Below are 20,754 nucleotides of genomic sequence, written 5' to 3'. Positions count from 1 at the left end.
GGTATGAAGCTTTGACATTTACATAGGTGCTAGCTTTATTCAAATGGTTTGTATAATGTTGTATCCATTGACTACTTTAAGCCTGAAGCAGTGTAGCCTTCTGGGAAAACCTGGGGGCCTTGAGGTTGGATGGATGGCCCAGAGTTACTGGGCTTACCAAGGAAATTGGTCACTGTCTTTGTCCGTAGCATGGCATGATGACCTGGGCCAGGAGAGCTCCCCTGGAACTGTGGAGCATCTGTAGCTGTTACAGAAGAGTTCACATGAACTCCAGACATGCCTTTGCAAGCCTAGTTTGGCTACTCCCAGAGCAACAACTCTTGCAAACAAAAACTTGTACAGTGGGACTGGCACACTCATCCCAGAGCTCTGCCATAGTCTCAGCAGTTCAGACAGGAAGTGTGTACAAAACAGCTGTCTTACAAGAAAAGGTCTGTCAAAACTAAAGTTTTTTGCTAACATTTTTCAGTTTTGATTAAATCATGAAGGGCAAAGCCTTCTTGGTTAAACTGAGTGGACAAATGATTTAGAAGTGGCATAAGTCTGCTGATTTGAGCAGCTACATAGGAGAGCCTAAACATCTGGAACCTGTATGAGACAGAGGTCCACCCTTCAGACCTGAGAATGGTTTTCCTTTTGTCATAATGGGGATTTGAAACCTCAAAATTGCCATTTCTGAGATATATACTTATTTTTGTCACACTGTCCCTATGCTGGAAGTATTTTGGATACAGGAAAGGGAGTCCAGCGAGATCATGTATGACACTGTTTTACTAATTTTAATTTTTAACCTCTGAATGTCTCTCTTTTTCAGAGTATTTAGCATTTTGCAGCATTCTGCCCCAGTTGCATGTAATAAGCACTTAGCTCTTTCACAAATGAGATCTCAAGTCATTACAGTCAGACACCCACAGCAAAAAAATAAGAGGTTTTTCATGCCCACTTTGTTTGGTTGAAGTTACTAGTCAGTACCCTAACACAGAAACTTTGCAGCAGAGCCAGGGATATAATCAAAGGATGTATCTTCAGCTCCAGGCAAATCTGAGACAAACTGTCGGACTGCAGATGCCTATTCAATGAGTCGCATCCATCCTGGGCACTGAATGAGGCAAAGGCCCTGTAGAAAAAGGAGGATGTGATTAGATCATTAAGTGCAAAAGAAAATGTGGCAGTAGGAGAAGCAACAAAGCTATGTTGGGTTTAAGATAATTAGTGGGGAAACAGATTTATTTTAGCTGTGGCTGTATGGAAGGCTCTAATGTTGGGTAACTTGTATTAATGTCACACCTCTATTTGCTGAGCAAACTTACCATATTCTCTTTGGTGTCCACAAACTCTCAGCAGCATAAGAGAGTTAGGATCCCTTTTCAGATCAAAGCTTAATCATGTTTCTGCTGCCTTATCCATTCTCTTTATTTTCAGCACATGCGTGGGATCACACAAGGCAGGCATGGCCTGAAACACCAAGGCACTACATGTAAAATGGTGGCTGATTCTTGGAAGCAGAGTCAGGAATTCAACACATTTTTAATATTCTGTAAGATCTTTGTTTTCCAACTCTAAAGAATAGAATCTATTCTAAAATCCCTACAGTGTCTCTGTGTATCCCTACGTTTTTGAGAAACCTTGATATTATGTCAACAAGGCACAAGGAGCTAACCCACGTTAATCATTAACTGACTCCAGAACAATAACATGTGAGTGCAAGTTCTTTGTGGATATTGGACCTCATTACTGTGTTCCTATTGGAGCAGTGACCTCACCATTTTGGCTTGTGTTGCATCAACACCATCTAACACTGTAGCAATGGAGGTACCAGAGGGTTATATACATGGTTATTGAATTCTGTGTGCTTTAGTAGAGGTTTTTTGTGTCACATAATTTTGTAAGACAAAATTTTGCACCTCTGATTCCCAAGATGAAAAGCAGTTTCTGTGATCTAACCAAGATCAAGGAGGTGATGCCCACTTGTATATTCACATCAATTCAACTGTGCTATAGAGTGATGAAACTCTATTAGTACAATTGTTGGTCAAAATAAAATGAAAAGTTTCCCATTAATCAGTCACGTTATTAAAATTGTCAACAGACAAGTCCTGATATAGTAAAGGAAGCCTAGTAATGGAGGGCAGGAAGGGACATGGGAGATCTTCTAGAGTTTTCTAGTTGAATATTTTGTACTAGTTGGTTAGCAGATCACTGAAACTCCTTGGAATAAAAATTTTCTTTGTGACAATTATGTTTGATAAAGTGTTGGAGAGAACAAAGAGTAGTAAAGAAGAGCACCAAGCAACACATATCAACTCTCTAGGTAATGATGATACACATTGAAAGAGGAGTCAGAGAAGCAGGGATGGTCTGAAAAAGAAAGGAGGAAGAAAAGACAATGAAAATGTGAAGTGTAAGAGAGCAATTGAGAGAGTTACTTGACAGCTGAAAAGTGCCAAATATGTGTCTGGACTGCACTGAGTTCCCAGTGAAGCCCCCAAGCAAGGGTGCAAATCAGAGTTTGAAATGAATGCACCATGAATGCACTTCCCACCCCACAGTCTGTTGCCACAGCCAGTTATCTACCCCTAATCATCCAACATCCCTTCAGGAGCCCTCACAAAAGGCAAAGGGAAGGAGCATCTGAGGCCATGGTTTCTGTGGCTCAGAAGACTGATTTCCCTTCATTTAAGGATTAATGTTTTTCACAGTTCTAAGGATGACTGCTCAAATGTTCTTAATCATGTGTGTACTTGCCTGATGGGAAATGTGCAAGAGCATTTGGGGACTGTGGCATTGGTACATGGCAAATGGCCATTAACAGAACAAACTCTGCCTCTGGCAAATTAACTTTGCCCAGAATTCTGGAGGGGTTTTTGTATTGGTGGTGGGGATGGTAGTAGGTTTATTTTAAAGTGAATATATTTGATGAAATAAAGGAAATTGAGGTTATAGTTTGCAAAAGTTTTGTGATTATAGAGTCCTTCTTCCCTGACGCGTGCACTTATTTTTCAGTTCTGCTTTCCCACTTCTGTTTGCCTAAGCATTGGCCTGCATCCTTTCATGTGTATTGCCTCTGATGTCTGACTCATTATGGCAACAGAAATGTTGATGCCAGACCCAGAAGCAGTACTTAAAAACCTGCTATTCTCTCTCCTTCAAGCTCAAAGCTAACCTAGTTTGTGGCAAATGAATGAAATGCGATCATTTGGCACCTTGTCCATGCATCAGTTTGGAAACATAGGACCTTTCTCTTCTGCCCTGTGTCTTTTTCTATTTGACCAGGCTGCTATAAAGACCAGTAACTCTAGGCTGTGGAGTTTAATGATTGGAAAATAAATAACTGGTTTAGTGCATTCTCTCTTGTGTTGCCAAGCCTCTCCTCTCACCTCCTGGTATGTTTCCCATTGTCTCACATACAGGATTAAAGAGATTCCTGGATTTAAAAGGGGAAAAACAATCACCCTTTATGTTTGGGATGAAGGATACTTAGCCTTTATGTTTGAGGTGGAGGATAAATGGATAAGGCAGTAAGAGAAGTGAAAGGTAGAACAGGACTTAAAAATTATTGTAGTCTGAAAACTCAAACCCAGAAATTAAGTGACTACTCCCAGTCACACTGTTTAAAAAATAATCCAGGTTTCATCTCTTTCTTCATGCTTTGTTTTGGAACATCATGTTGTCATGAATACTAGAGATTAGCAAGAGCTGGGCACTGTTTTACCCAAACACCAGCAAGGATGTGGCTGAAAGCAGAGAGATTCCCCCACACATGGCTAGAGACACCAGTCCTGGCAGGACTGCAGTGCTTGGTGCCACCTTGAGTAAAGCATCACAGTTTTTGGGCACCGTGTGCCAAGGTGAGGAGCTGGAACCTCCTGAGGAGGCAGGCAGGGTTATAGAAAAATGAAGAAACTTGGAGAAAGAGGGGCAAAATCATTCTGTCTTTCCCACAGATATTACTGCTGTTTGTTCAGCTGTTTGTGTGGGCCCACAGGAACAAGAAAGCAGCCAGGGATTCTCCCAGAGAAGAGTGGGAAGTCATCTATCATGAGATGTAATTACAGTGTAATCACTCAGAGAGGAAGGGGTTTTTCTTTTCTCCTGCTTTGAAGCTGACAGCCCTGCAGTGGGGTTTTTTCCTCCTGTTTTCCACAGGATTGCAAAGGAGGAGAGATAAAGCAGAAGGAGGAGACTGTATATTCAGTGTAGCTTCACATACCAGTTCAGTGTATTTTCTGCACCACTTTTCCCTGTCTTTCATCTTTCCAATCTCTCCTGGCAGAAACGTGGCAGAGAGTTAAGGCAGATGTGTATGTAATTCTGTTCATTCCCAAAGGAAGAACAGGTGGTAAAGGAAAGGACATGGGAGAAAGTGTGACATGATTTGGAGAGAGCAGAGGGTGAATGAGGAGGGGAAGCACTGCCCAAGCTGGGACTGATGTGTAGCATTTCAGTTACCTGGGTATGGTGCACAAGGAAGAGGGGAAAAACTGAGGAATTTATCTTAGAAGAATAAGAAAGAAGAGTCCCAGGTCAAGGATAATTATCAGCCAGATTTACCAGCTCAAGACTGGACAGTTGACAGTGGCATTAAAATTAAATTTCTAGTTTCTTGCAACTGGAGTGAATAAAAAGAAACTATTACATTTTGTACCCCTTTGAGAGTTGTAAAAATGGCAAATGAGAGAACCCTTGGTGCACCTTAAAACACAACTTTTTGTTCATTTTCAGCCACCTTTGGGGCAAAGTAGTCCTGTCTGATGAAAGTAACTGCAAGATATGTGCTGCTTGGCACCACTGTTTGCAGTACTTAAAAGGTATCCCAGGAGAAATCCTCTCTTGCCTCTGCAGGCACAGAAAATTTACTTAGGCTTCACATGTGACTGCAGGAGTTTGTCTTCAGAGAAGGTTGCTGGAGGTTTTGAACAGAGCTGACCTGAGGCTCTAGCAACATAGAAGCTGGTGAGGACAGATTGCCTTGAGGAACAAATCAGCTCTGGTCCCAAGTCTACATCATCTGTGTCAGAGCCCTAGAAAATGAGACTTGCTCCTGCTGCTGCCTTCACCAAAGCAGAGTCACTGCTGGGAGGGAAAAGAGGCAAATCCCACCTCCTGTCAGCTGTGGGATGAAGGAAATATGGTTCTGCAGCATCCTTTTCTGTCTCTGTTACATGTATTTTTTTTTCCCCGTTTTCTGTGTCAAATATGCTCTTGCCCTGAACTTTGTCCACTACTGCCCTTCACTAGGACAAGAGTTCAAATTTAGTTGTGTTGCTGAGGATAATTCACCTGTTTTGGATATAGATCTCATGAATATGCCTGTATGTGCCAAAGGAACATAAATGGATTAGGGCTACAGGAATGCTCCTACGGTGACTCTTTCTATTCACTAGGTCTGCTGATGGGAAGAGATGCAGGTAACCAGACCACATCTTCCTCTCTTAAATCCTCTTCTCAGCAAAATTTAGGAGACTTGTTTGACAATAGGATGACTTTAGAGCTCTAAAGGTTTGGCTAACTGCCAACAAACTTTGGGCACACAGGGATTGTTAGAGAAAAGTACAACCTAAGTGGGAGTAATTTCAGAACTATTTAATGTCCTTTTGTAGTACAACTCCAGCCCCCCACCTTTTCCTGTTGTTCACTGTTGTTCCATCTTGGTTAACCCAGGCAAGTGTATCCCAGTACCAAATCTGGGATATACTTGGGCTGGGTATGTGATAACCCATTATCAAATCTTCTCTGATACAGCAGTAGTAGTGGTTCAAAAGGAGCAAGACAGGATGCTGTGGAGGAAAGAGCCATGTGTTTGGTCTGGATTTCTGTGGGGTTTGGTTGGGATTTTTTTTTGGCAGGGGGAGGTCTTTACTCAAGAGGAATGTCCGTGGTGAAATTTTACTTCTCTCTGTTATGACTTCTAAGTTATAATGGGTCAGACTGGTTGCCATGAATCCAAGAAGAGTTCCCCTCAAGACTACTAATTTTGCTAATGTGGTGGTAGATTTTCTAGAGTTCCTGCTCTCTCTTAGAAAATCTTCATGATCCTGAGCTCTGTATCAACATTAAGGTCTCACATATATCATTAGGGCACAGCAGCAGTCTTGGCATCCTTGCAGTTTACTGAGAATGTCCTTTAAAGATATAATAGTTAGTTGAATGATGGTTGATTTCACAGAGCAAGGGGACTTCCTATTTCTTCCATGAGGAAACCAAGCCAAATATGTGATTCAGATTATTCTACTGGAAAGTTTTTAGCTCTTGTGCCCAGATTACTAATATGTTCCCCCAAGGTGTATGCATTTTGCAGTGAGCACAGAGTGGCATGGATCACCAGAAGCTCTCAGATGACTGCAAACAGCTGAGACAGAATTCTCTTTTCCCCAGTCTATTTGCTAAGCCTTATTCTGTTGGCAGATTCAACAGAGTCAACCCAGGCAGTGTCAGCCCAGAACAGAAGGATGTTCTTCATGACTGGATGCAAAGAGACAGGTGCAACCAGTGGTCTTAGATTCTCTTTGCTTGCTTTTGGAGTGTTTCTTGAAGTACTTTGCAGGATTAGGTAATAGGTGCTTTATAGCAATAGGTAATTTTCACATGATAAAATTTGGTCTTCATTATCCAGCCAAGTGTCTTCAAAATGGTAATGCCAATACAATAAAATCCCTGCCCATTTCTGCATACTATTCTGTGATTTGGCAACATTTTACATACACTTGAAAGATACACTCTTTTAGCACTGTGTAAAACAGTTGTGTCATCAAAGCCAGAAGTTTTATTAACTGTTTCTGATTGTCTCCTTATTTATATTAGTCGGTTTTCAGCTGAAGTGTTTTTTTGCTTTGGTTTATTTTTTTATTCCAACTGAAGTTGTAGAACATTCACAACATTTCCTGTTTGTTTCATGTCCTTTCTGCAAAGCAGAAGAAATTGAGAGGAACAATTCTCTCTCTGAGGTTAAAATGAAGGATAAGTTTTCATACAGGCAAGTGATAGCTTGCCTGCTGCCTATTAAAATAATAATTTATGCATAGAACTTTGATAAACTACTACTATAGGACCAATATTTGCCACCTTTCATTAAAAAACGTATTATTACTGATGTATTGTATGGAGGAGTCTTGCCTAATACAAATAGCACAGTGCTTATGTTCAAATTATGCTGGAAAATGTTGCTTTATTTCTCTGAAGCTTTTAAATAATGAAAACTTTTCTTATTTCTTAATTTCAAAATTGTTCTGTTGATCAGCAGATAAAACACTATAAGCTTTCAGATATTACTCCACTGATTTAACAAAAAGTACTGAAAAAGTATTGGACTTATGTATATTTGTTGTTTTATCAACAGTCACCCAGCTCTAGAGAAAGCTTAAGAGATGGTGCAGCCCTCCAGAGTGCATGAACAAAATCAGAATTCAGCACCCTATACCTCAGGTGGGCTTTTGAGCAGCACAGAGAAGGGAGGTAGTGGCATTTGTCCATGGTACTAGGGAGAAGCTTCATGAAAGCTCAGAGTTCATGGACAGAAAGTATAAAGAAATGAAGATCTGGCAAAATTCCCCAACGTGGAGGCAGTTTGTAGCTTCTATGTGTGTCTGGTACTACTGCAGACAGCTGGAGTTCTCAACTTCCTAGGCTTCTTGGACTTCATAGAGCTTAAGAGCCAGGCAGACAGGTACCCCTGCAAGGGTCAAACTCATTCTGTTGAGCAGCCAAAAGGCCTCTGGGTTTGTATCCTCCATGCAACAAAATTTCAGCAACCCCAGTAGGTGAGAATGATTATAAAAGTCCAGGGTGGACAGGCTGGCCCATGAACATCCCACCACCACATGCTTCTGGCATCATACAGCTTCAGAATCATTTTCCTGTATGAGTTTGGATGTGATCAAAGCCAGGAAGCAAAGCAGGCAGGTTCAAACAGATTTCCTGTCTGTGGATGCTAATTAGTACTGCTGACCTCAGTAGGACATCAGGATTTTTCTAGTTTAATTTTTTTTCTAGTTTCTAGTCTAATTTTTCAGCTAATGTGGGTTCTCTCTACCCATCCTTAATTAACCTAGGTGGTGATTCCAAACTGGAATTCAATAGCCAAAATCCTATTTGGGATCTGACAAACTCATTTAAAGCAATGGGTTAACAAAATTAATCTACAACTTCCTTTGAAATACAGTGTCTGCCCCCCAAATATTAAAAATTGTTCCAGATACTTTGATCCATTTAGCTTTACAAACAAAGCTCCTATAATTCTGCCTCTACACTTTAGATATGACTGACATTCCTAAGTACTAAAACTCCACTACTTTCTGATTGAATAAAACTACTTCTTAGAGAATATTATGAAATATTTTAGTGTAAGCCAAGCCCAATATATCTTGCTGGACAAAATAAAAGCTTGAAAATTTGGGAACTCCAGTGAAAATAGAGCAACTAAGATGATTAAATGCTCTGTCTGGAGTTGTTCAGAGCAATCCAAGGGTAACAACTGAAAATACAGTGAAACAGTAAGAGATTTTGGTAAAGTATCCAGAAAGTCACATCTAGCTGGTCTTAAGGAAAAGAAAAATGTGGTGCAGAAAATGTAAACCATAGAAAGAATGTATTTCCCTTCCCTCTACTACAGTGTGCCAGAAAGACGGAAGGTCAGCTGTTCAGAAGAACACTGTGTTCACTAACTCTAATTTAATTATCTACATAAGCAGCCATGTTTGCAAATGGCTAAGGACCAAGCAGCTCCCATGGAAACTGTATCAGGTGCAAGCCTGTTTAAAAGTACAGCTGGCTTAAATACCTATACAACCATTTTTGAGTGCAGAGACCTTCTGATAATCAGAACAAAAAAGTTAATGGTTCTGAGAAGTCAAAGAAATCTGGGTATGAATTTCTTGAAATAGTTTTTTGTGATTCTCTGACTCTTCTAAACATATTGCCAAAGAGGTAGCAAAAATGGCTTGTGTGTAGGATTTGGATGGTGATTTTTTGATTAAGAAATTGTGGGAGGCAAAGAAGTCAGTAATTTAGAGACTTGTCCAGAAAACCAATTCAAGTTATCAGCTCACTTCTCAGAGGCAATTTTATCTGGGAAGTCCCAGGAGTTCCAACCACTAGTGTTCAGATTAAAATCTTAATCATATCTTAAAATTACAGGGATTTCTTCTTCCTAAAATTGCAAAACTGTGGCTCGCCTCCTGGTTTCCAACTATTTACAGAGAAGTAATTCAAGCTTTCAAAGTTGTCTGCCAAATAATAATTTTAAACCTCTCAGTTCCAGCATATGGAGGAGGAAACTCCAACCAAGTATCATGAGGCTCTGAGATTTGGCAACATCAAGATGCTACTGTTGAGGCCAAATACATAGGAATGGCCTTGAAAGAAAGACGCTATTATCTCTCACCAGCTCTTCAAACTCTCCATCTTCCAAGAAACTCTCAATTGGAATAGGATGCTGGGCTGTTTGCAAAGAGATTAAATTGTTCACAGCTGCTTGGGAATTAACAAACTTCCTCCTCTTTACGGTAGAACACAGCGTATTTCTGAGCCAGGTGGAGGATACCGTGTGAGGTTCTTGTAGGACCTGGAGTTGGCACAAAGAACAACATTTTCAAGTCTGTACATATATCTGAGTTACCAGGGCTCAATAATAATTTTCTGGCAGATTAGTCCTGCCCTACAGCAGGTTTCTATGATCACTAAAGCCAGAATGAAAGCAATGGGTCTGGATTTCACACTTTATATCCTTCCACACTGAAGCTTTGATTTTAAACACAGTTTTATTTTTTTTTTTCTTTTGACATTGATCTGCAAGAACAAGTGTGACAATTCACAGGTAAACAGCAGAGTAAACTGAAGGAACAGGTTCATAACAGACCAAGTGACACACTCATAACTTGAAGAAAATTACTCAGAATAACTGGATAAACCTTTGCCAAGATTGCTAAGGGAAAGATCAAGCACTGCAAATTGCAAATGTGACCTTGTTTTGTCCAAGGCAAAGGAAGAGCTTGTAATATTTCTCTTGCTTATTTTAACAATGCTTGTTTCTACTAAAAGCAGGGTCTTTACTAGCAAATAACCACCTGCTTGTAGTTGTATAATTCATGAATGTGCAAAGTCTTGGCTCTAGGATTTTTTAGGTTATTTTAATTTATTTAATGATACCTTTTGTTCTGTAAAAAGAAATTGAGTTTTAGCCTTGATCTTCAAATAAGAAAACTTTGATTCAAGCCCAGCTTAACCTTTCATAGATAGAAAAAGCAAGGTTATTCAAAGCACAGTAAAATTCACGGCTGATCACAAAAGCTTTGCAGTTAAGCATTCTCAACAGTGGCAGAAGTGGTTTGTTGGGGTGTTTTTAATGCCAAACTCTTACAAAATATTGATGCTTACCAGATGCTAGAAGGTATTTTTCATCTGTTTTATTACCTGATGCTGGAAAAAGAGAGGTGCATCCAATATAGCCTTTTTCACTAAACTCTATCAATTTTCTTTTTGTTTTCTCTGAATCATTCAGTTTTTCACTTTTCCAGGCTTTACTCTCTATAACTTAAAATGCAGCAAAATGCAGGTGCAAACTGCAAAGAGACTTGAAAGGTCCTTTATGGCCTCTGGCTTTAAACCTCAAATAAAAGTCCTGACAGTATCCTGAGGCTTTTCCCCCAGTTTCATTTGAAGATAGATACAGTGGGAACATTTAGTTCATGAGAGTGGTTTTGCATAAAGGACTTCCCTTATTTTTTAATATTCTGCCATATTTTCTACTATTTTTTTCTCGGTATGAATTAAACCACGCTGATAAAGGAGGTGATGTGGTCTGGCAGTAAACATTGCAATGCTTTTTTTATCCCAGCACTCTCCTTTCATGTGACCTATGAATTTATTCCCTTCTACTTGAATGCTGCTTTACAAGTTAGTGTAACTTAAAATTCAACAGCAACAGAAAGGTGGGTCCGGGTGACGGCCTGAGCAGGTCTCTGACACTGTTCAACAGTGTGTTTACACCCTCTGTAGGCTTCCTTTGAACTCACACAATTCTAAAGTTGCTTAAATTGGGTTTGTGTCAACCCAGCTGAGATAACTCAATTGAGAAGAGAAAATCCAAGAAGACAGACCATTGGTACTGGGGTTTTTGCTACATAAATACCTGAAAGGGAATTTCCAAATTCATGATGACACAGACATAATACTGCTGGAAAAGGGGAATAATCAGTTTAATTCAGTCACTAAATCAAAACAAAAGTATATTGACAGTGAATTTATTGTATAAAGAGGCTTTAAAGCCACCAGTCGACGGTCAAAAGAGTCTCTTTTCCGTGCTGGGCTGTAGGCCAGCTGTCCTGTCCCTTGAGGACCCCGTGCTCTGAGAAAAGCCTGGTATGGATAAGTTGCATGGGGTGTAAAGCTCTACCTCTAGCCCTGTGCGGGAATCAGTGCTCAGCACACCTCATGGCAACACAGAAACTTTGGGTCATGCAATGGGGATGGTAAAAGGAACCAAGATAAAATCCATATGCTACAGAAACAAGTTGGAAAGTGCACTTCTTCAGAGTCTCATGTTATTACATTCTTGTTTGGATTCAGGCTTTGGTTTTGGTGGTTTGTTTTTTTGTTTTGTTTTTGTTTGTTTGTTTGTTTTTACCCTTTTTTATTAAAGGAATATTTAAGTAGTTTTCTTAGCCAGACCTTGTTATCATATAATCCGTTGTCCCTCCCTGCATTTCTAGACTTCATCCAGCCCAGTGTGACTTCCAGCCGGAACTCATGGTTCAAAATAAACTTTTACTTGAGGATTATGATCACAAAATAGGATTTCAAGAACTCCATATCCAATAGAGCATAAAATTATGCTCTATTACATAGTGCTTAAAACACTGTATGAAGTAAAAACTTGTACTTAGATCTACAATACCCGCAAGCTTTCAGGTTTCACAGGGATCTTTCTCTTTGGAGCTCCCTTTCTTGAGTTACTGGCTTGATCCTTCTAAATTTCCCTCACCTGCACGTAGAATGTATGGACTCAGTTGAGAAGGAATAAAAACTAACCAATTGTCAGCCTGGATAGAAAGAGCTCTTTCTGCCTCCATGGAGAGCAAACTTTGTGCCACTAACACACCAGGTTGCTTGGTGTCAGTAGTTCATAGAAATGATCAGACAACCACGAGGGCGACTTTAACCAGCTACCACTGTGCCACACTGACCGGCCAATTTGTTTCAAGTGCCTTCAACACCAGAGAAGCAAAGACAAACACAAACTGAAATGCAGCTAAATAAAAGCATTAATATACCTCCTGACAACTTACCTCCAGCACATTTTAAGAGACCCTTAAAACCTTTATGCAGCACAATGCATAAAGGTTTTACCTGCCTCTCTCCAAGCTGTCTGACAACATGGCTCTTCCATATTTTTGGAAGCAAAAGTGCTCCAGCTGCTTGACACTGAAAATAAAGGTGATTTGCAAAGTCTTGCCTTTTAGTTTGCCAAGCGCTGAATGTATGCATTCTTACAAAGATAATGGCTTGGGTTTTCTCTGGTTTATTTTGAAAACAAAGCAATCGGGAAACAAACTGTGGCCTCAGTAGCAGAAATATTGCTTTTGTAATAGGATTAAAAAAAAAAAGCAGTGAGAGGGTAACGGCAAATACCTGCAGGGGGGAAAAAATAAAATAGGAGCGTACTGGGGAAATAGGCTTTCAATTGGCATCGGGGAGCTTCAAAAAGGGGCTGGCTTGATGCTGCCTTCACCTTCCACAAGGTTTGGCTGGTAGCTGGTGCTTTGATATGTGCAACTACAACTAACATTTCATAATATGACAATCTAAGAGGTGAAATAGCTTTTGTATTTTAAAATCCATTAAGAACAGCTGTAACTTAGCGCTGATGGATACATCCTCACTTTACTAAATCAGTGTCTCCTTTGTTGAGTTATGTGAAGCTGTTTCATTGCCACGCATATGGGAAATGCTAAAAAAAAAAAAAAAAAAGAAAGAAAAAATTAAAATAAAGGAGATTTAAAATCTGTTATAGCACACTACATGTTAGCATTAGCTGTCCCTAGTATGAAGAAGTAATGAAACAACTAGAAATATCATATACAAAAATAAAAGAGTAAAAGAAAAACAGAATTAGCATTTGAAGTGACAGTTCTGAAGTGCTAAAAAAGCTTATCTCAAAACTGCATGTTATTGGGTGGGAGAAGGATTTCTAGGACATGCTTTTTCCCTAAGTGAATTTTCCAAGAGTCCCAAGTGTTATTTGCCTTCTAGTTCTGTAGTGTCAATATGGATTTCTCATACCAATTTCCACATAGCCTGCCCCTACAGTGAAAACATCTTGTGTTTAGAAAACATATTACAACATTTAAAGAAAATGTTTCTTGTATTTAAACTAACAGTAAAAGTGTATGTGGAGAAGAAGTTATTTTCCTTAAAACATGCCTGGTGGCCAGCATTAGGGTTAACCCACAAGCTTGTTTTAAGCAGTGTTTTTTAAATAAACTTTTTCTAGATGCCTAGACAGGATCCTAAGAAGCAAACAGATGCATTTTTTTTTCTTTGCTTGTTGGCTTTTGGGGTATTCCAGTTTAGTTCCTCGTAAAGCCTCATGATGAAACACCTACCAAGACTCACCAAAGCATGAAGGTTTAGGTGGCTGCAATGAAATAACCACTTACAGAGGCTACAGGATAAGCAGATTTTGTTAGTCTGAAGGAGAATTGGGCTGTGGAAAGCTTCAGCACAATAGCCGATTGTCAAAGAACACAGCTCTAGCAAGCTCTCTGCTTGCCAGGAGCGCGGCCAGGGGCAAGAGCAGCTTAAAAAAGAAGTGAAGAAAGACCTGAAACTATTTGCTAATGTGGTAACTAGCACTACCTTTATTATAAACCAACTGACTCATGGAGGAGGTTGTTTTGGTTTTTAAACTGGCATGCTCATTCTGTGGTATATGAACTGATCTGCAAGTACTCCTAAGGATAATCCTTAGTGAGGCCAGTCCATTATTAGTGTTCTGTGGGTATCACATCTTCTTTACTGACAGCAGTAATAAAATGTATTCTCCAAGTGTGGACAGGACCTATTTGATAATCAGCCTCGAACCTTGAGTCCTAGAGGAGAATGTAGAATGCTGTCTCTGCCAGCACAGAGCTCTCAGCAGGATAAACCTCTGATTAGTGACGTGGAGGGTGGAGTGGATGTAAGTTTAATGTTATATGCCAGTTCACATTAGACAACCTTGTGCAACTCTGTCAGTTTTGGAATGTAGTTTGATTACCTTATCTAACTGGAGAGCTTGAACAATAGGATTTAAACTTCTGGAATACAACTGACTAGGCTAAATGCTATTTTTAGGAACGTAGACAGATAGGTAAGTTAACGTATATGTATCTGATTAACTTACCTAGATGCATATAGATTATACAGGTGTATAACTTACACGTGTCTTCCCAGTTATGGGCACCTGCAGCACTCTGAACACCTCTCTTGCTAGTCTCTAAATCCCCCCTGGCTGCTGAGGTGCTTCCAGTTGATGTGTGTAATATGGAAGCTCCGTATACATTTTTCCCCTCCAACCTCACTGCAAGTTCTTTATGTCCTTTATACTTGCTATTCGTATACTGGGCTGCATATTCATCTGCAAGTCTGTCAACATAGTTCACCTCCTGTAATCAGAAAATGGTGATTAAATGAACATCCAAGTACAGAAGCTGTCAACCTGGTGTTCATCTTTTTTTAAAGTTAAAAAATATTCAATTACCTTTTGCACTCATATGGCTCTGAAAAGGTCTTAGAAAAAAAGTGGCTTCCACGATCGTAAGACAGAATCAAAGGTCAATGCCGATCATGTATTTACAGGAACAATAAAGAAAAATAATCTGCATTGTAAAAGTTTTTGCTGCAAGCCCTGCAGTTCTCTGTGTTCTAGAGTGGGTTGTAATAGCTCCTAAAAGGAGCTTGTCTGGGGCATTTAGCTTTTAAACACAACAAGGTATTGTTTCTTTTAGCTATCTGTTTCAGCATTTGGTCCATCTCGTGGGACAGTCTTTGAGACTTTGTTTCACGATTAGGTTACAGATAAAGTATGACAAGGAAAAAGAACCCAAAACCTTATTTATATGCTCTTATGTGCAAAGGAAAAAAAATGCAGAATTTTATATATGTGCCATCGACCTAAGAGGGAACATAATCCGCTCTCAAACTACAGAGTGAGCACAACTTCTGTAGCGCGTGCAACAACTTTGACCTCCGCGTAATTACTCCAGGCTTACATCAATATAACAGTGCCGGATTTCTCTTCAATTATTTCCCGGGAGTGGCAGGCTCTCTTCCCGCAGTGCTTATTTATTTCGAATTGGCCTAATTTGCTCAACAATTTGCACATCCCTTCTTTGGGATCCCACGTTTCCCCGGACGGCGGGGTCTGGGGCTGTCCGGGCCGCCCGTCCGTGGCCGTCGGTCTCTGCCCCAGGGGAGCGGCCACGGAGCTCGGCACCGCCCCGCGCCCGCGGGCACCGAGCCCCCCCAAAGCGAACCACCACGGCTGGGGCCCGGCGCTGAGCAATTCTTACGGATGAGTAAGCAGCAAATGTGGTAACTCAGGCCAACAGCTCTGCAATTAGGGCTACAATTTCAGGTGTAGCCAGCAGTCGTAATGAATATTTATTTCATCGCACCGAATAAAAGAAATGGCTCGGCTAAATAGCACGGGGAGTTCTGTGGGGTAGTTTGGTTTGGAGGGTGGGGGTGCTCCCAGCGGGGATCCACCTCGTCCGCTGCCGTCCCGAGTGGGACAGGCTCCCTCTCCCCGCCGTGCGCGGCCGTAGGCTTATGCCCTCGTTCCTGCCCGAGCCCAGCCCGGCCAAGGACCCTTCCCGGGAAGGAAGGGTAAGGCAGGCAGCGTGCAGCCAGCCGCCTTCCCGGGGCAGAGCCGGGCGGGGGACGGAGCGCCCCGCGGGCGCGCACGGGGCGGGGGGCGCAGGCCGGCGGGGGCAGGGCTGAGCTGGGGCTCCGCGCCCCCCGCCCGCGCCGCGCCGCTCCGGGGCTCCCCTCTGCCAAAACACCCGCAAAGTGGCCTTGTTGGGTCCGGCTGCTCCGTACCCCGGCGCGGTTGCGGGAGTCCCTTCGGGTGTTGCTCCGTCGCGGAAGAGGGTAGCAGAGGAAGAACGCGGGCGCGATGGGAGGCAGCGGCGGCACGGGGGGGCCGAGGCCCCTCCGGCTGCCCTAAGGTCTGCAGCCCCAGCGAGCAAGAGGGCGGCCCGGAGCGCCCGTCAGCCCCCGAGTCCTTATTGCTCCCTCTCCGCAGCCAACCTCGCCGGGGCTCCCGCAAGCCAAGCGAGCGCCGCGGCTGCCAACTGGCTGTTCTCGGGCGGACTCCGAGCCGCACGGATGCAATGCCCCGAGCGTCCGTCTCATCCCGAGCCCCTCGACCGAAATCCGGGCGCCCGACTAAAGGTGCGAGGTCGGTGGCAGGCGATGTCGCGGCAGCACGGCAGGCGGGGAACGGGGCCGGGTCCTCCGCCCGCTTCCCGGCAGCATCCTATCGAGGTCTGAGCCGTGCTGCGGACAAGCACAGCCCGAGTCTTTTGTGTGTGTGGGGGTTAGGTTTGGTTTGTGTTTTTGTTTGGTTTTTCTTTTCTTCGCTTTGCGGGCTTTTTTTTTTTTTTTTTTTTTTTCCTTTTGGTCTGTATTTAAGTTACTGTGGAATGAGGAGGTGCGAGGCGTCGTAGCAGCTCGGTGGCCGGTCCGTCCCTACCGAAAGAGCCGCTCCACACGCGGAATGCTTTCTTTTTCGGGGATGGGGAGGTGGGACGGACGCCGCGGGTGGCGGGGGAGCCTCCGGGCCGGGGCGCACCTGCCCGGCGGTTCCCCCCGCGCCCGGCGCCCATCAGCGCTGCTCGACGGGACGGACCCGAGGTGAGCGGCGGGCGCGGTAAGTACCGCTCCCTTCCCCGCGGTACCCCTCAGCGCGACTCAGCCTCCTCCCCATCCATCCCAACCTCTCCCGCCCCTTCCCCGCCGCCGCCAGTGGGAGCGCGGCCCCTTTAAGAGCCCGGCTTTGCCTCCCGGTAGCTGAAGGTCATTAAAACACAAAAGCGCTCCAGCGCTGCGGTCCAATATAGCGCATGCGCCCTGCCCGAGGACTGGCAGGGAGACGGCAATATGGCGAGAATGCCTGGCAGCGGCGGCGGCGGCGGCGAGTGGAGCGGCGGCGGCGGAGGGGGCGGCGGACGCGGCGGAGGCGGCGGGAACAATGCGGGGGACCGGCCGTCCGGCCGCGGCGTCGCCCCCCGCCCGCACCGCTACTGCAGCGCCGGCGAGGAGGAGGAGGGCGAGGAGGAGGATGAGATCCAGGAGGTGCAGATAACGGGGGACGAGGAGGAGGAGGACGGAGCCGATGGGGGGCTGCTGCTGGACGAGGAGGAGGAGGAAGAGGAGATGGGTCTGGAGTGGGACGGCGAGGAGGAGACGGAGCCGCTGCCGCCCGCCCCGGGCCGTACGCCGGGCGGCGGCAGCAGCGGCGTCGGGGCTGCCCCGGGGGGCGCCGCGGCGGCTGCCCCGGGGGGCGGCGGCGGCCCCGGGGGGGCGGCGGAGGACGCGGAGCTGGAGGCGGCCCTGCTGCTGCAGCGGCCGGAGCGGGCGCGGCTGAGCGAGAACACGCGGCTGGCCACCCGCTACGCCGTGCGCATCTTCCGCGAGTACCTGAGCGAGAAGGCGCAGAGCCCCGACTTCGAGACCATGGACAAGGGGGCGCTCTGCCGGGTCCTGCGCTCCTTCTACGCCGAGGCGCGCTCCAAGAGCGGGCAGCTCTACTCCAAGTCCTCCCTCATCAGCATCCGCAGCTCCCTCAACCGCTACCTCAACGAGCCGCCCTACTGCCGCACCCTCGACCTCACCAAGGACCCAGAGCTCCGCGCCGCCAACCTCACCCTGGCCGCTGTCATCCGCAAGCTGGAGGAGCAGGGCGCCGGGCCGGTGGTGCAGAAGCAGGCCATCACCCGCGCCGACCTCCGCAAGCTCTACACGTGCAGCGTGTTCAGCACCCAGAGCCCCTTCGGGCTCCTCAACAAGGTCTGGTTTGAGACCTGCATGTACTTCTGCACCCGAGGCCGGGAGAACCAGCGGGAGCTGGAGGAGGACTCATTTGGGCTGGCCGTGGATGAGGACGGACGCAAGTTCGTCTACTTCAAGGCGCTGGGGCCCTACCACAAGTCGCGCTCGTCCTCCTGGAGCAAGAAGCGGGCAGAGAGCAGCGACGAGGAGAACCTGCCTCGTATGTATGAGACTGGCACAGAGTTCTGCCCCTATGCCAGCTTTGTCAAGTACCTCTCCAAGCGCAACCCCCTCTGCAAGGCCTTCTTCCAGCGCCCGCGGGACCACTGCAGCGAGGGTGACATCACCTGGTACGAGAACAAGGCCATCGGGAAGAACCTCCTGGGTACCCGCATGCAGATGCTCTCCAAGGCGGCCAAGCTCTCCAAGACCTACACCAACCACTGCATTGGTGCCGTCTCCATTGCCACCCTCAACAGTATCGCTGGCATTGGCACCAAGCTGGGAGGACTGCAGCCACCCCACCACCACCACCCCCCTCCCCACCACCACCACCTCCTCCACCACCCCGCTGGCGGGGGCTGCTACACCCCTGCCGCCCTCAATGGTGGACCTCGGCCGCGGCCACCCGCTGCCAACCCCTACGTGCTGCCCAAAGACGGTGACGCTGCGCCGGTGAAAGCAGAAGCGGCCGCAGTGGCGCCGGCCAAGCGGGCGCTCTACGAGGCAGTGTTCCCTGCAGGGGCTGCGGCCGGCGGTGATGCATGTGGGCCCTCTGCCTCCCCAAAAAGACTCTGCCGCCGCCCCGCTGAGCCCCTGGATGCCGCTGCGCCCGCCGTGGTGGTGGTCTCAGTGAAACATGACCCCTTGCCTCACCTCCTCCCCGAAGCAAATGGGCACAGAAGCACCACCTCACCCACAGTAGTTTCACCTGCTATTGTTTCCCCCACACAGGTAACCGGAAAAAGAAAAAGGAAAAAAAAAAAAGTGGCAACCCCTCACCCTGCCCCACATAGTCTGCACTGGCCCTCTCCTTTCTTCCCCCGAGGCTGGGCACTGAGGCACACTGCCAGCATTGGGGTGGCTCTTGGGTCATGCTCACTCTTCAGGCACCCAAAGAGCCCGGATGCGAGCTATCCAACTTACTTGTCCCACCAGTCTCTTCATGCCCCGCCACTGGTCCAGTGGCCACTCACTGTGTGCCTGGGTGTTGGACTTGAATGGTGCCTGGGTGATGCCATGCTCCCCTCAGCGGCAGCACTGACCGCTCAGCCCTATGGGCTCCTCTTTTCCTCCTTTTTGTTTTTTCCCCCCTCTTATTTCTCTTTTTGCGGGAGATATGACTTAGGAAAGTCGGGCCAGAATAGTAGATAGGGGCATCAGGTATCATTAGTGTGTGTGGTGTTCTTGATGTGCTAATGAACTATTTGAATAACCTCAAATGCAAGAAACAGCCGGGAGAATACTCAATTACACACTAGTAATGAGGGTGTAATTTTAAACTTCAGAAGTTAACAAGAGGGTTAATATGGCAATTGCATTCATCTTGTATTTGTTTATTTAAAATAGCTCTGTTTCCTGGCACTGATCCTTTTTTTTTTTTTTAAGGCAAATTGGCTTTAGTTGCATTAGTTACCATAGTGGCGAAATATACAGTAAGAGCACAATTAAACGGGTTTAGGTGCAGCTTAGCTGTGGAACGAGCCCAAATTCATTAGATGTGTTTCGTTAAGGTAAAACGGTGTTGTCGAAAACGCTGTTGAGCTGTGCCTTAATGCGTGCCCTGCAGAGCCCCCTCTGCTGTATGCCAGCACGTGCTGGTGCCTGCTCCCCATCCCCTCCAAAAGTACTTTCCTCTCGGGTGTTTGAGCGCCGGAGCTAAATTACTTCAATTAAAGACTCGCTGCACCTCTGCAATTGGCTTGAAGTTTGGAAGCCATTCTAACTAAATCTGTAAAGCATATGCAGTTACGTTGTGCCCCATAAAATACCGCGTTTCAGGCAAGAACTTCACTGCTGGCTGCCCTACATGATTACAAAACCCCTCTGACATTCTTGTGTCAAGTAATAACAGGGATCGCAGCCGTCAGCCAGGGAGCGCGGCGCTGGGCAAGCACAGGTATATGACATGCCTGAGCTGTTTCCCGAGTGGAAATACCAGTTCTGGACAGACTGACCCTTTCAAAGAGTTTGCCAACTAATCAGCCAGCCTGAAGGCTAATTGGGGTGGGGAGGGGGAGGGCAGGGCTCCCAGTGAATGCCTGCATAAGCATCTATGTTTAAGATACCTGTGACCTCTCCTTTCTTTCAGCGAGGCTTTTTTTGGACCACTTCAGTGGAGTACTGTAGCTTGATCCCCTGCTGTGTGTATCTGGTGTCTCCGAATGGCTTAGAGGCTTGATTATGTGCAGATAATGTTTTTGTTCTAGCTCATTATTTCAGGTAAAAGCTAACGCTCCTTGCCGTATTTAACCCTAGATTCCTCTTCCCCTTGATCTTTAATGATCTTGAAAGTAATTTTGAAACTTTGGGCACAGTTCAGCTTTTAGGAGGAGTACTGCACATTCGTCTGGGAAGGGGAAGAGGGAACTGGGCAGAGCAGTCAGTGGTCAGGGAGTGTGTGTGTCTTTAACGTGTTAAATGAGATGTCTTGGTACTTTCAGTTGTCAGACTAAAGAACTCTACCCTTGCCCACAAATCCCTTCACACTTGCATAAAGCTTAGGCG

At 45.4% G+C, this 20,754-nt stretch overlaps 1 protein-coding gene across 7 annotated transcripts in view; it reads left to right on the top strand.

Annotated features, from left to right (window-relative positions):
• The window catches only part of KCTD1 (potassium channel tetramerization domain containing 1), a 100,236-nt gene that overhangs the window by 16,651 nt on the left and 62,831 nt on the right, over positions 1-20,754 (top strand). The window contains exon 1 of one of the 7 annotated variants that reach the window (XM_072924582.1): positions 16,033-16,521. The exons of 1 other annotated variant lie outside the window; for it this stretch is intronic. In XM_072924582.1, the coding sequence (XP_072780683.1) occupies positions 16,363-16,521 (159 nt within the window). In that variant the 5' untranslated portion in view covers positions 16,033-16,362. Of the gene's footprint in view, positions 1-16,032; positions 16,522-16,683; positions 16,907-16,990; positions 18,982-20,754 lie in introns of those variants that run through there. 5 more of the 7 variants (XM_012571969.5, XM_072924583.1, XM_072924584.1 and 2 more) reach the window with 5 other exon arrangements.

This window comes from Taeniopygia guttata, chromosome 2, assembly GCF_048771995.1.
Source record: "Taeniopygia guttata chromosome 2, bTaeGut7.mat, whole genome shotgun sequence".
NCBI classification, from domain to species: Eukaryota; Metazoa; Chordata; class Aves; order Passeriformes; family Estrildidae; genus Taeniopygia; species Taeniopygia guttata.
Note: the sequence above shows the minus strand (reverse complement) of the source record. Positions and strands in the feature narration are given on the sequence as shown.